The sequence below is a fragment of the Loa loa genome, assembly GCF_000183805.2.
Source record: "Loa loa unplaced genomic scaffold supercont3.141, whole genome shotgun sequence".
Classification (NCBI taxonomy): Eukaryota; Metazoa; Nematoda; class Chromadorea; order Rhabditida; family Onchocercidae; genus Loa; species Loa loa.
Window position 1 is genome coordinate 98,475 of NW_018108321.1, and position 14,896 is coordinate 113,370.

Below are 14,896 nucleotides of genomic sequence, written 5' to 3' on the forward strand. Positions count from 1 at the left end.
AACTCTTTTTCTACTACTACAACAAAAAAAAAGAAGAAAAGTATGCAATCACTGTTAAGTAGTCTAGAAACGAACCACTCATACTGCTGTTGTTGCTTTCTAATCGTTAACGTTTTGTAATACTTTTAATGAATAAATTAATTAGTAAATTACACCACATCTCATGCGGTTCTTTCCTGTGCTCAATTTTTCCATCAATAACTCGACGACCATCTATAAAACATCGATCCATTTCTCATTCATTTGCAAATATTCGATAAAACTCTGTTTAAGCATTATTTATTAGCTCTGATAATAATGCCATCATAATCATTCGTTGTATCATGCTGATAATTGATGAAAAGATTTATTTTAATATGTTTCAAAAAAATTTTAATATGTTTCAAAAATTGTATCCTCGTAAATAATCCGTAATGAAAAAAATGATAACATATGCAAGAGACAAAGAATGATAGGGTGATATGATATGCAAGAGATAAGGAAATGATAACAAATCATTCACTTTCTTCTTCGATAATTTAGCTATATTTCCTCTTTGACTTTATCATTAATTTAATTTTTCATATTTCGAGTAACGTTAAAGGTATTCTTTTCTTTTTTAACTTTTACTTCCCAGATAGGAATGAAAAGGATATGATATGCAAGAGATAAGGAAATATTGATTTCTTCACAATCATATGAACCACTCTAAAATAGACAAAATATTAACCATTAGTATATGAAACTGTCGGTTTATTTCTGCATTGTCCAAGAAATGCAAAATTGCTATGACTATTCGGTTGTGCATAGAAATCAATAGATTCATTGGGTAAATTCACTAAACCCAACATTTCCGTGTTCGATTATTGTTGTTGATCCAGATATCACCAGCTTCCTAAAATTTGCTTATTTTGAAACACTACAAACTTTTAGGACGAAAAAGTTTATTAGTTACTAGAAATTTTAATAACTAACTTCTTCATTGAAAATGAATAAGGAAGAAGAATGATTTACGAGTGATTATCAATTATTAAATAACAAATATTTGCTCTGGAGTATACAAAACATATAAAAGTATCGCTTAAAATTTTCCGCATCAATGTTGTTAATTAGCGCTTTATGTAAGATGACAAAAATAAGGAAGATTGTTAGTGTTAACAGTAGTGGAAGTTGATAAACAATAATTACAATAGTGGTGAAAAGTTTAAGTTTGATCATAGAAGTGTGAAAATGGTATGACGATGATGGAATGTGTTACCGTGTGCGACACAATCATGTCCCCACCTTCTTTATCATTTATTCTCTTTATAGTGCAACCGAAATCTATGGTTGAAGAAAAAAAAGATTGGTATAGCTGATCGGCTGCTAAAGAACAGTTATTCTTTTTTTTGATGGAATGTATTGCGGAATTTTTGTAATGTACCACCTGCTTTTCTTAACTTTGAAATTGTTAAAAATAAAGTTAAACGTATTTATCACTAACCGGTAAGGTAACTATAACAATACAGTATACCTTCATCCCAAAAATTAACCGATCAATAATGCCGCATATGGCAAAGATTGAGCACTAAAAAAAAAATAGTGACTGGTAAGAAACAGATAGGAAAGTGTACGAACCTTCAGAGACTCTTCTCACTCTTTCAATGAATCCTACTATGCATTGATTGAAATGTCATTTAAACCTATCCATAATTAAATTTCAATCCATCTCGCAAAAACTCGTTAAGATTTTTTTTTTGTCAAAAAAACGAAACAAATTTTTTTCTAGGGAAAATTTCTGGGCAAAACAACAACCAATTCTCTACCTGTCATATCCCTTTATCGTAATAACAATTTATTCACCCCTTCTTTTACATCATGTTACAAAAAAAGAAAAAGGGTAAAGCGAAATTGACTAATTCTTTTTTCATTGTTTTTGCAAGAATCTTTTTTCAGTGAATAATTACACACAATTTGTTACCGTAAACCAAAGGTTTTTAACTTTTTCTTGATCAGAGACCACTTTGACTTTTTTATTTATGGCAAGAATAATAAAAGTTCAAAAAATGATAGATTCTGTTCATTTGAAAACAAACTTTAATCGAAATCTTTGAGGATTAGTTTATCAGAATGATGATAAGAACAGTCCCTGCCTGTTTTCTGCATACCGATTGGGCCTACTTACATTCACACCAAATCATACAGTTTAAATACTGTTAAACCAAATTCATATGATTGGTTTATGGTGAAGTCTAGTATAGTGTGAATAAGTCGAGAATAACATGTACTGTGAGTATCGCAAACCTGTATCCAACCTGACCCGCTGAAAAAGAAAACCGCTTATGTGGTTTTGTGAAGGAAGGGAAGAGGAAAAGATAAATTTATTCAATTCGTCGGACTTATGCTTGCATGGGAAGTTTGCTTATTCATCATTCATAAAAGCTGAGTGAGAATCACTTCCATTCAATCTGGTATTTTAAATTAAATCTGCCTATTCGTAATCGAGAGAAAGTATAACTTTTTGTCGCAATCAATTATATATTTTGCTTTTATTCGTTCATATTGAACACTGCAGAGTGAAATAGTCCTTTCGCAAAATAGAATTAGGAATTCATTTTTGCAATGACGTCATCGATTTAATGATTATTTGCGTGGATGACATCACAAAAGCTATACTCCACCGTAATAATGCAAGCAAAATACTCAAAACAGCAAAAAAAAAGAAAAAAAAACTACCCGAAACAATCACAATACGTAAATCATTGCAAATGACAACAGAATAAATACAACCGCTGATAATGAATCAATTTCAATCCTCGCGCTAACTCCGTTTACAGGGTAACAGTTATCTGAAATTTTGTTATTACAGATATGCGAAAATTTGAGACATGCTTCTAAGGATGCTTTAATATGCAACGTGATTAAAATGAAACTTCTCACTCATTCATTCATTTATTCAAATTGATTCAAACGTTGCTAATTATCCACATTACGACGAGATGAAATTCGATTTCATTGAAAGTGCGCATTGCAAATATTCTCAGTTATATTCGACAAACCACTATCTTACAATTTTTGCATAATGCAACTATAAAGTCCGTACCATATTTTGCAAGTGTGAAATTGTGATAGGGTTGAGACTGTTCTGCAATTCCAGAATGACAAGATGAGCGACGATAAGAGCGAATATGAATTATACCATCTGCGTGGGTTAAGTAGATCTAAACAAAGATATATACGAAGATGGATTATGTTCTATGGATAAAATAAACACGACGTGGTATACAATTGCATACCAGATATATGGGACTATATGGCTCTAAAGTCACCATACATTTCAACAACAAGACAGCGGAGAAAAAAAAAGAGACAATAGTTGAGAAACGATATGCCTAGGATAATACTTGAGAAATATCATGGCTAACACAATATTATTTACTTTCCAATTCCCAAAACGTATTGTGATGTCCTTATTCAATAATATGGTTAAGACAAATGCTAATTCAGGACAGATGAACTGACTTCGAGGGATATGTAAGGAAGGACAGGTTGTGAAGCTTGAGGATGAATGCTTACATGGCATATAAGCTCTGAGGAGATCGATCTTCTGCTTACGATGTATTGCATCTCGTTTTCTCGCCAGTAACCGATACAAAAGAATTTCTCTGCAGTAAAAGACTTTACAACGATGTTTGAGTTCTACTTATTTAGCATGTGCCATTACATTTTATATATCTACTCCATTTTCAGAGAATTCAATCTCAACAAAACATCAATGATACAGAATCACCAATTAGAGACTTCAATCTCAGAAAATAAAAAAACTCGATGGTATAGAGGTACCAATTAATACCAGAAAACTGCAATTCTTTAACTAATTTCACATTTCAATATATCTGCTAAATTTAAGGTGGCTAGACTCCTTAAATTAACGCATGAATAAAACTCAGTACTACAAGGTACACAGTACTAGGAATGATCAATGCATTATGACAACAGAGTTCAATAGTTTTATAGTGTCGATTAGAAGTTTTCAACGGAAAGAGCAGAAGAAAGGGAGAGAGGGAAGGAGAGAGAAAAGGGTGACTCATGTCAATTTATGTTGGAATGATTCAGCAAATAATGAAATTCTACCAGATGAGGGATTACTACAATTGTGACGCATAATTAATTCGTGATCATAAGTGCAACCAAATTGTGCAACAGAATCCGTGCATGATTCGATGAAATATTGGCGACTAAATGGACAACGGACAACCTAAAAAATAAGATATGTTATATGGAATTAGCAAAATTGCAAAGTATTTCAAATCTTTCTTCAATTTCATCAACAAAACCAAGTATGCAAAGAAGACAGGGTCGTCCGATGATCAAAAAGTCATTCTGCCTTTGGTAAACATATACAATACTATTTAACACAACATGATTTCCTAATATCAAATATTAAATCACTCCATAATATGAGCAATAATTTGCTAAATAACCTGAGCATCTACAAGAGCCATTGTATCAACAGAATGATCATTGATGAAGTTACATGATATAGGCATCTCATTCATCATCTCATCATATGTAATTTCGATGACATTCTTATGTCTAAATTTCATCTGTAATGTAAACAAAATTATTGCCCTTTTCTCAGCCGAACTTTAAATTAAATTTTGATTCAAGATTTAAACTTATACATTTTGATTTAAGCTTATATATGCAAGCTGCAAAAATTCCAATCTCAATTTATGCCTAGAAATTCCAAAAATTCAGATTGATCTTAAGATTGCTGTATTCCGTGTCATTTTTAAGCTCGAATTCAAAAAAATCCTTCACAAATCCGGTATCGACTGATTCTTTTCCCACCACATCCTTGTAGTGCCATGCAACGTGTGGTAGGATAACATTTTTCATAATGAATCAAGAATCTACAACGTTATAATCCAGCGACCCAAACTGTTCTAGCAAACCGTAGAGAATTCAGCTTGATTTGGTTTGCTACATTACTTCCCGGAATCGTCGAGTGACAATGACGGTGGCACATCGCTGTGGTCGCTGTGAAAAGACTCCTTCCCATCCTTGTAAAATTATTCCTGGGAAGTGAACATTTGTGACAGTTGGTATGTGTACTTTGATGCATTGGTATCCGTTGACACATTGCTGTGTAGTCTTATAAATCACCATCTTATGAACATTTCCAATATCTTCCATTTGTATACATTGTGATGCCGTATGATTCATCCCATTCATTGTTTCGACCCATTTATCTAAATTTGTCACCTTTCGATTATCGAATAAATTTGCACGTGTCCACATGCATGACAAGCTTATAATTACTGTCCTAACCAGCGTACACAGTCCCATGCCTATTCTTGGCTTGCTTCCATATCTCTGGCATATTTGGTTATATCTAGTCGTTGTTGTCATCGTTGTCATGTTGTCAAGTATATAAACGCATCAACTACGTTCATATTGAATATTTTGTTCATCTCTTTGAATGGGAACGAAAAGAATCCGTGAAATGGATAGTAAGATGAATTCGAATGGAAATTTTGAATTTTTAGTTATCGAAGTTTCCAAAAGAAAGATTCGAATGAGTTTACCGGAATAGAAATCATTAATTGAACCGGTTGTCATCGATATCCATGTATGCTTGCTGGATGACTTATGGCTATGCCGCAAAAATGATGGAAAGTGACAAGGTGACTTGAAAGGTGAGCCTCAAAAAATGTTTTAATTAACTTTCATGTTTTCAAAATCTTAGGCTATAATTCTGGGATTTCTAAAATTGTGAATCTGATGTGATTCGTTGGAAAACTGAAAATTCAGCTACCTTGCGTGTATTCAATTATCGTTCCAGCATATATAAGATCCGTTAGTTCATTGCAGCTAGAATCAGCTGATACACCTATGCGACCTCCAAACGCTGTTTTCTGGTGTATCTGAAGTCAACCTCAAAATTGTTCCAGATGGAAAATGGATGATTTGGAGCTGAATACTTCTGATATTTACTAGACTTGGAAGTGATGGATGAATTTAGACAGCTTCTCCGTGAAAGTGTAGTAAGAGCTTTAATAACAAGCAAAATTGTTGAAATAGATTTTTCTGGTTGATGAATTTCCGTATCGCTTCTATTCCCTCCCATAATTCATGATATGCTATCGTTAACATTTCAATATCCACTCTATTCGGGTTATAAATACTTTTCAAACAATATTTTTTTGGAAGATTTTCGAAAAACTACTGAATCATACAAGACATCGGAAGATTGTATTTGGTCCTGTGATTGAAGAATTAGTTATGCGCACAGCGAAGAATTCTGCCCCAAACGAATTCCAGTGTGCTATGCATTCCAACTCGTCTTCTGAAACACTGAGAATTAAGAAGTAGAAAGGTCGTGAATATTATCTATCATTTTTCAATCGTCATTTTTACTTGAAAATTGTTGGTTAACGGTTCTTTTTTTATATTGTAACTTGCCATGGCTTTCGTAATTTGGTAATTCCGGACAAGCTTCATAGTGAAATCGGTATTTTCCATATTCAGAACAAACGGTTGCAGATGACACTCTCGATGTACATGAACCATCTTGGATTATGTAGGTGAAATTGAAGGATCGCTCAAATGGACATTGTTCTGATTTTGCGTCACCTGAAATAGATAATTTTTCTAGGGGGGAATTCATTCGCATTCTTCCCCAATTATCACTGGTCAGTTCAGAATGAGATGATAACGCTGACAACGACTTGATATTTTAACTTCAAATATTAATCTCTCTACTGTACAGTAAGTGAATTTTTGTTTTATGCCGAAACCGGTATTTTCCATATTTTGAACGGTTATTTCGAAAAAGTTACTTCGAAAAAGTGTTTTCATCGGTGTATCACCACGGAATGCAAATCTGCAGATATTATCGATATCATTATTGTTACTTTCATACTGTTTAATACATCCACCTTTAATGCATCAGTGTCATCATTTTTTTCCTTTTGATAAAGCTTTTGAATGAGTGGTACATATTAATACTAGACATCAAATTGTATTTTTGTTTAGGAAGAAAAAAAAACGAAGCGATGAATAGTTAAGAATAAGATGAAAGAGATTGATTAGCTACACAAAATAAAAGCTATCATTCGATGTAAGTTATTAGGAAACGGAACTTACTTTGCTTATACTGTAAAATGTTAGGATGGACATTGAAGATTGCAACACAACGATAGCAAATACTATTGCTCCTGGAAATCACTCAAAATAAATACAGAATACAAAGTTTTGAGGAAGAAAAAATAGACTTAGTTTGTCATCAATTCTTTGGCGATCTCCTCTAAAAAAAGAAAAAATCATCAACTGAGTGATTAATTGCACTTACAATTCAAGCCGAAAGATATAATTCTGATGATTTGAAGAGCTGACAATGCAATAACCCAAAGTATCCATCCAAGTTTCATTGAGCTTTAATAATGCTGTACGTCCACTCATGTGATAAGTTGCATTCCATTTCAGACGACATCCATCTAAAAATTTCCTGGATAATATGATAAGAATTTCTAGATATCCTGAATGATATAATAAAAGTTTCTCAATTCTTTGGCTTTTCTCTTCCTCCCTTTCTCTTTCATGGCTATACCTTTAAGCTCTGAATGGAAGTAAATGTAGAAAACAGGCCTATTCTTTTGTGCATGTCATCAGCCCTTCAAAATGATCATATCAACTAATACCTGAAATTATGTGAAAACTGGAAAGTTTTAGTAGGTAAACCATTCCGTAGTTCAACAATACCGACGCATTACTTATAAAAATAAAATAGTTTGAATTATCTCATAAGAAAAACTTACCTTCTTCGAAAGTTAAAATTAAAGTGACAATGGTGACTAGAAAAAATACCACAAGTTGTAATTCATGTGCAATCATGCCCTATCGAAGTGTCAGTGTTGAGTGAATGAATGCATGAAGCCATATCATTGATAATTTTTCGATGATTCATTACCATCACTAGTGGATATTGCAGGTTAAATATATTTTAATTAAAATAGATCATATTTGCATTTGTAATCTTCGAAAGCTTTAATAGAAATTTACTGAAACTGATCGATCGACTAGTTAAATAATAAGCTAGGATAAGTGTAAATGATAAGCTACGGTTCTTGTTATACACCATTGCTTTATTATCTTGCACCAGTAATTTTATGATAAGCTAGGAACTTAAACATCCGGATAGTATGATTCATCCTTAAACCTTATCTTATCTTTCTTGATGCAATTCTTCGATAATTTTTCCACTTAATCTTTTGTATTTTTTTATATAGCTAACAACTTTCAAGAGGTGAATATTGAAATGTTATCAAATAGAGTAAATCTGGTCTTTCTGAGAAATTCCATCAACAGAGTGAATTAAAAACAAAAGCTTAGAGTATCAGTTGATAGAGGAAGAGTAAAAAGAGGACAGTGATAAATATGCGAAAGTGAATGAATCACATCATCTCCAAGGTCACCAAAGTAATACCTCAAAGCTAAACGTTCTGATCTATCTTCTAGAGGTTTATTATTTAAAGCTTAATTATTTGAATGAATAAATCAAAACTAGTGGAATGAATATAATAATCGGAAAATTTTGGTTAAAATAGAAAAAGACATCTCTCACTGATAACAATAAAAAAAGGGGGAAGATGTGAAGGGAAGTCAATATTGACAAGAGCGCAAGGCGCATGCACTACTCAAAGGATGGATGATGTCAGGAACGAAGAGCTGAAGAAAGACGAATAAAAAGATGGCAGTGACAATGACAAGGGTAATATTGATGACAGTGATACCATGTCAATGATAGAGTGATAAATTTGGAAGCCAAAAATTCAACAGATCAGTATTTTGACTCCAACATTTCGATTTAATTACAGTTGACTGATCAATTAGCATAATGTTATGACAAAGTTATGATGAACAAACAGAATGTTGAGTTTTATCAAATTTAAAGTGTTGCGAATGAAATAGTTGGCAAAGAATTGTTGAAGTATGAGGTCAGATTTGTTTATCATAATTTTATCATAACATCAACTCTTTATCAAATTCATAATATTAACTATCGGAATAAATTCCTGTTTACAATAATTTTTGATAACTTTATGAGTTTGGAGATTTTATTATGAAAAGTTAATTTTGGTTAATTCAAATTTGACATCATTAATGGGGGAAGCAAAATTTTGTAAATTCAACTATGTCGTATTGAAGTAATCCGTCAAATTCATCAAAATATAATTTCTATCAGTGTACAATTTCTCATTTATCCACTTTTTTTCCTCATCAATTTGTCCCAAAAATATTTTTATTTGACATTTTTGAAAGCAATTTTTAAACGTTATTTTGACCAAAATTCCAAATATTTCATCAAAAATCTTGCTATTAGCAAGTAATCTTTGTGTTATCAAAATATTTTCGATCCTGAAATGATATCATTTAATTGTAGATGATATTGATCTAAAGAAAACGGTACTGATCAATTCGATTAATCAGAATGTTTGATATGCATAAAACATCCTGTTTATACCTTACTGATCTCACTGAGTCCTTTATTACTTATTAGTTTGAGAGTTTTACTACCAAAAGTTACTTTCAGGTAATTTAAATTTAAATATCATTAGTCGATTCCTTTTTTCCGATACTTCCCAATGGAATTTTTTCATGTTTTTCTTGGTGTTATTAAAGTTATCGTAAAAAAAATTTATTTCAAAAAAAAAATGAAAGTGGAAAGCTAGTAAAGTGTAGAAACAAAACTCATCCAATTCCATCAAATAATAATGCCTAAACTTACTTTGACCAAATTCCAAATAAAGTGGAACTGTTCAAAATCAAAGTGAAGTTTTTTTTTAAAAAAAGAAAGCAGGTAAAATGTTAAATTGTATAAGTGAACCCGGTTGTCAGCTCATCTAAAAAATTGTCCTTTGCGCATTTTATTGTCAACAAAAAAAAGACAGATTTTTGAATTTTACAAAACCGCTTAATCCGTTTTTCGTTTGTTTCTTTCCCATTGATGGATAAAAATCTTTTGCTCACATAAATTATTTTTCTCTTTTTTCTTTTTTCTTTCTTTCAAATAATTACAAGCGAATAATAAGAGGTGACAACAGGTTTTTCGCCTTTCCCCGAATCATTTTAATCGGAAAGAAAATTGATCATTCTTTTGGTCTACCTGTAATTGTATTTATTGCTATCTTTGAAGACAATGATTAAGTCAACTGTCACATACGGAACATTTCTTGCAATTTTATTTTTTGATTTTGATTTCGTTTTTTCTATTTTTTCATTCGGAATGAAATAAATTAAATTTGTATGTGTGTTATAATAATATCTTATTTACGTAAATTTCAAAAAAAAAAATTATTAATAAATTATTCCATGAACTGTTTTCTATACCTGCCACATATATTTTTGGGAGGTGGGGTGATTAAATTCTAACTAATTAAACTAATTAAAATTTCATATCAATGGAAAAAAGGGGTATGCTAGACAATTGTTGATTTTCTTATGTTTCCATATTAAAAAATTACAAATCACGTGAATTTAAAGAATTTTAATTAGAATTGAAAACTTTTTTGAAAAGTTTTGAAGGATATGATCAATTTTTCATTACTATTGAGAGAAATCGGTTTAATTAAACTTTTCGCTCATATGAAATACTATTACTTCAAGTGTCACAAATAATCTGAACAAAAATTCCTCTCAGTAGATTCTATAAAGTAAGAACTCGAATAATACTTTTTATTAATGACACTTTTCCGATTTAAAGTAATATTTGAATTTGACGTTTAAGTGAATTTTATTAATTTGTTAGCTTTTTCTTTTTTTATAAAATAATATAAATAAATAAGTGAAGCAATTTAATTTTGATATTTAATCAAAATATTTCGATATAAATTCTTTGACTCTAACACTACTTATAATAATGGTACCTGTAATAAGACAGGTTAGTTTATTTCATGTCAAAGTGCAGCTGAAATAGTCAACGGCTCCAAATGTAAAAATTAAGCTATATAAACTGGTGGTTTGATTAACTTAGTTAAGTAAATTTGGTAAGAAAATTTTAAATGTAACTTTAGCATATTGAAAAAATAAGCTTCATCTCTTTCATCTTTCCTTTTCTCATGCTGATTCAACTTGCGACTAATATTACGGTATAGAAATACCAAGTAATCATTTGGAATTGTTGATATTCAACTTTATTCTTACGTAAAATCGTTGTTATATCATAGCTTGGCTTTATATTATATTTGATTAGTGACAGATGAGCTGTCATCAAATTTTCTAACAGTTTAATTAAAATTTAACAATTGCAGTTAGCATGAATGATTTGTTAGCTCAGAAAAGAAACGATAAAAATGGGCGAATTTTTCTTAAATGATACAGAAATTGATCCCGAATTAAGCATTTACCAGAACTGCAGTGGTAAATAGATAACAGTTGATTGTTTTTCATTCAAGAAATTTTGGAAAATTTGACAAGTCCTTTAGATTATTAATTAATGACTTAGAAAGTTGGTAATTAGTATATGTATAGATTTTATTTACGAATTATATGGTGATTCTGCTATAATAAATTTTAACGAATTACAGAAGTGTTCATAAAAAGTGTCAATTTAAATTCCAAAGATTGCTGTTGTTGAAGATGACGAGACAGGTAAAGTATTTAAATATTGGCGTCCTTTTTTGGTGAAACATGAGACTATACTAATTAATCTTTCTCAGTTTTATTCCATAAATCTAATAATTGCTATAAATTGCTATAAATCAGAATTGATTTGAATCACTAATTTATTCAACCGAATGTTTCAGGTCTTATTCATCGATAAGTTTCGTTTTATATTGATGACAATTGCGCATCTTAATCTCGAAAACAAAAACTTATTTTGATGTAAATATATCTTAAGTATATGTATTAATTTAACAATTCACACTGTCCAGAATTGTCATTTCCGATGTAACAAACGGTATGAAAAACTAAGGAAGATTATACATGGTATTTTCTGAAAATGAATAAGTCAGAAAAATAATCAGGAAGACTACATTTGTTTTCACAGCTATTCATAATGACAACATCACGATATCAAAACTTTCCTTTATTTCTACCCTTTTGTATGCTTTCAACACCTGTGATAATAACACCAAGAAAATTTTCTAATTTTTGATTACTTTGTTATTGCACAAGCAAACCTCACATTTTCGGCAGTTATTTTGAGTTATACCTATTTGTGAAGTACTACAATAACCTTAAATTATTATCAGATAATAGGCTTTTGAATAAGGCATATACAAGTTATAAGGTAAGGAATTGAAAGGAATTCAAAAATTTTCATAAAAAATTTTTTTCTAAATTTTTGTGAAATATTGAAAATCAAAAAGTGTTTTTTTAGGAATTTTTCAATCAGTAATTGACCCCTATTTTATTCTCGATCAAATTTCCCATAAGCTGTAAGCGATAAATTACTTCATAATAAAGTTAAATTTAAAAAACAAGAAGAAAATCAAAAAAAAAATAGCACAAAGAAGACAAGAAAAGGTAAGCTCTTGAGCGTATAAGTTTTTTTTTCTTTTGTATAATTATAGATGAATGTCTTGTATAATTGGAAATGAACTTGTAATAAAATCCGAAGGCATAGAAATGAATACTTGAAATTGAAGCGGAAATATTTCAATTTAAATTAGGCCATTATAATTTGAATACAGAAAACAGAATGAAGAAACGGATCAAACACAACCACACGGATACAAACATTACACATCATACGTGATTGACGTAAAACACAGAAACACCTGATGTACGTAAAACACAGAAACACGTGATATACGCAAAACATTAAAATTTTTTTTAATCAAATAGATCTAATGGGATTTCAACGACGGATTTTACAAAACATACAATTAAAGGATGATAATATGCAAATTAGCGATTAGCGAACGAGATCAAGATATATACCACAATAATTCAGTTGATCGAATAAATCAATATGAGATGCCAATTTGGATACAAATGACAAATTTGCAGTTCAAAGATTAATTGACATAGATGGAGTATAAGGAAAATAAGAAATTCGATTGAAATTACGAAAGTGAAATGTTTTAAAATAATCTTTTCAAGTTTCAAGTTAAAATTGCCTTTATGCAATTTTGCAAACTACCGAAAACATGAAGTGACAGATTTGGCCAAATGATGAAGAAGTAAATTGGATGGATGTGTAATTCAACTGGATGGTGATAAGAACGACGCTATCAACTGGATGGTGATAAGAACGACGCTAAACCACGTAACTGTTGTGAGCGTCCCGTAGAATCAAGCGTTTCGCCACGTTTTACCAACGCATTATCTGCTGCTTCTTTTTTCCGCCACTTTGTACGCCGATTCTGGAACCAGACCTGAAATGGCATTCTTTAGAGATTAATATCATTTAGATAGGAAGGTGAGCGACCGATGATATTGGTAAAGAAACTGATGAAAAATCTCTTCTTAAAATTCTAATTTAAGTTTTAAGCTGATATCTATTGACACGCTTTTGACCAGTTACAATTAATTAATTAAAATACTATTATGATAAAATGATACGTTTTTAGCGATGATTTTTTGCTTTGTTTTGTTTTTTTCCTTTCCTAATATTAAATTATTTCGCTTTAAGGAAAGTGATGAAATAAAGTGAATTGAAATGAAGTGAAATGAAACGAATTGAACTGAAATGAAATGAATTGAACTGAAATGAAATGAGTTGAACTGAAATGAAATGAGATGAAATGAACTGAACTGAAATGAAATGAGATGAAATGAATTGGACTGAAATGAAATGAAATGAAACGAAATGAAATGAATTGAACTGAAATGAAATAAAACACAGTGAAGTAAAATAAAATAAAATGAAATGATATAAGATGTAAGGATTTTTGATGCTGCATTTTTTTCCTCATTTTTAGCTAAAAAAAGAAAACATTCCCCAGTCCCCAAAAGTCTATTTATGGAATGGCAAAAGATTAGAATTACGTTACCATCTAATGGTAAGTCATCAAATTTAAAATTAAATTTTACTCGTGAGACTAAAAATGAGAAACAATAAATAGCAATCTACGTTTTTTTTCTTTCTCTACCCTTCATTTCTCACTCTATTTTCCTATATTTCTCAATCTCTATTCGCATAACTTTTCAAAGTTCAATTGAGAAGATTCAGATTTGCAAGTTCGTCTAAAATGAAAAATTTGTACGTTTTTTTTCTTTTTGGATGATATAGAAAATGATTAGATAAAAGCTCATTTACATATCATTTCATTGCCAAACATTTTATCCTAACCAAATACTAATTTCAAACACAAATTACAGCTTAGGATTACATAAAAAAGCCAATTTGATCATTTATATATATATATATATATATATACATATATATATATATGCCTACCGTAATCCATAACGAAAGCATCATATCATTATCATTACAGTAGGACTAATTGTTGTTATTAGTACTTCAAGTTTTATTGCCTCAAACTACATATCGTAATTGTTATTTATTTGAATTAATCTTTGGGATAAGCTACATTTAATTAAAAGTCAAATAGTTCAGCAAATTGCGGACAATATTGGTATTTTATGCTATCTCCTTAAATCTCTCTCTCTTTCTCTCTCTCTCCCTCTCTTTCTCAGGAGAAAATTAAATAGTAAAATAAGAACTACTAATGTGAATAAATGGAAAGGTATGAAGTAAAATTGAATATTCAACTATTCATTCGTTTTTTTTTTTTATGACATTGAAAGAACTATACGACAAAATGGTTAAACATTGGCCTTACAAAAGGTTTTATATATGCTAGTCAATAACTTAAATCAACAATTCCCAACTGATTAGCATGAACTCGAGAATTACAGTTTCAGAACATTGGAATTTCTTTCAGACGGAGAGAGAGAGAGAGAGAGAGAGAGAGAGAGA

The 14,896-nt window shown here is 30.6% G+C and overlaps 2 protein-coding genes across 2 annotated transcripts; both read right to left on the bottom strand.

The window, feature by feature from the left end:
- Nucleotides 1-832: 832 nt before the first annotated feature.
- LOAG_07461 (hypothetical protein) lies at nt 833-7,857 on the bottom strand (the record flags this gene model as incomplete). The annotated part of the gene is made up of 15 exons (XM_020447437.1): nt 833-874; nt 2,695-2,807; nt 3,062-3,179; nt 3,535-3,623; nt 4,093-4,216; nt 4,443-4,565; nt 4,954-5,213; nt 5,550-5,666; nt 5,780-5,888; nt 6,201-6,310; nt 6,382-6,597; nt 6,804-6,902; nt 7,111-7,181; nt 7,316-7,460; nt 7,782-7,857. The coding sequence occupies 14 exons, from the start codon at nt 7,855-7,857 to the stop codon at nt 2,704-2,706; spliced, it is 1,761 nt and encodes a 586-aa protein (XP_020302331.1). The 3' UTR covers nt 833-874; nt 2,695-2,703.
- A 5,345-nt stretch (nt 7,858-13,202) lies between these two features.
- Nucleotides 13,203-13,358, bottom strand: LOAG_07462 (hypothetical protein; the record flags this gene model as incomplete). Its single annotated transcript, XM_003142995.1, has 1 exon — nt 13,203-13,358. The coding sequence occupies one exon, from the start codon at nt 13,356-13,358 to the stop codon at nt 13,203-13,205; it is 156 nt and encodes a 51-aa protein (XP_003143043.1).
- Between the last annotated feature and the right edge of the window lie 1,538 nt (nt 13,359-14,896).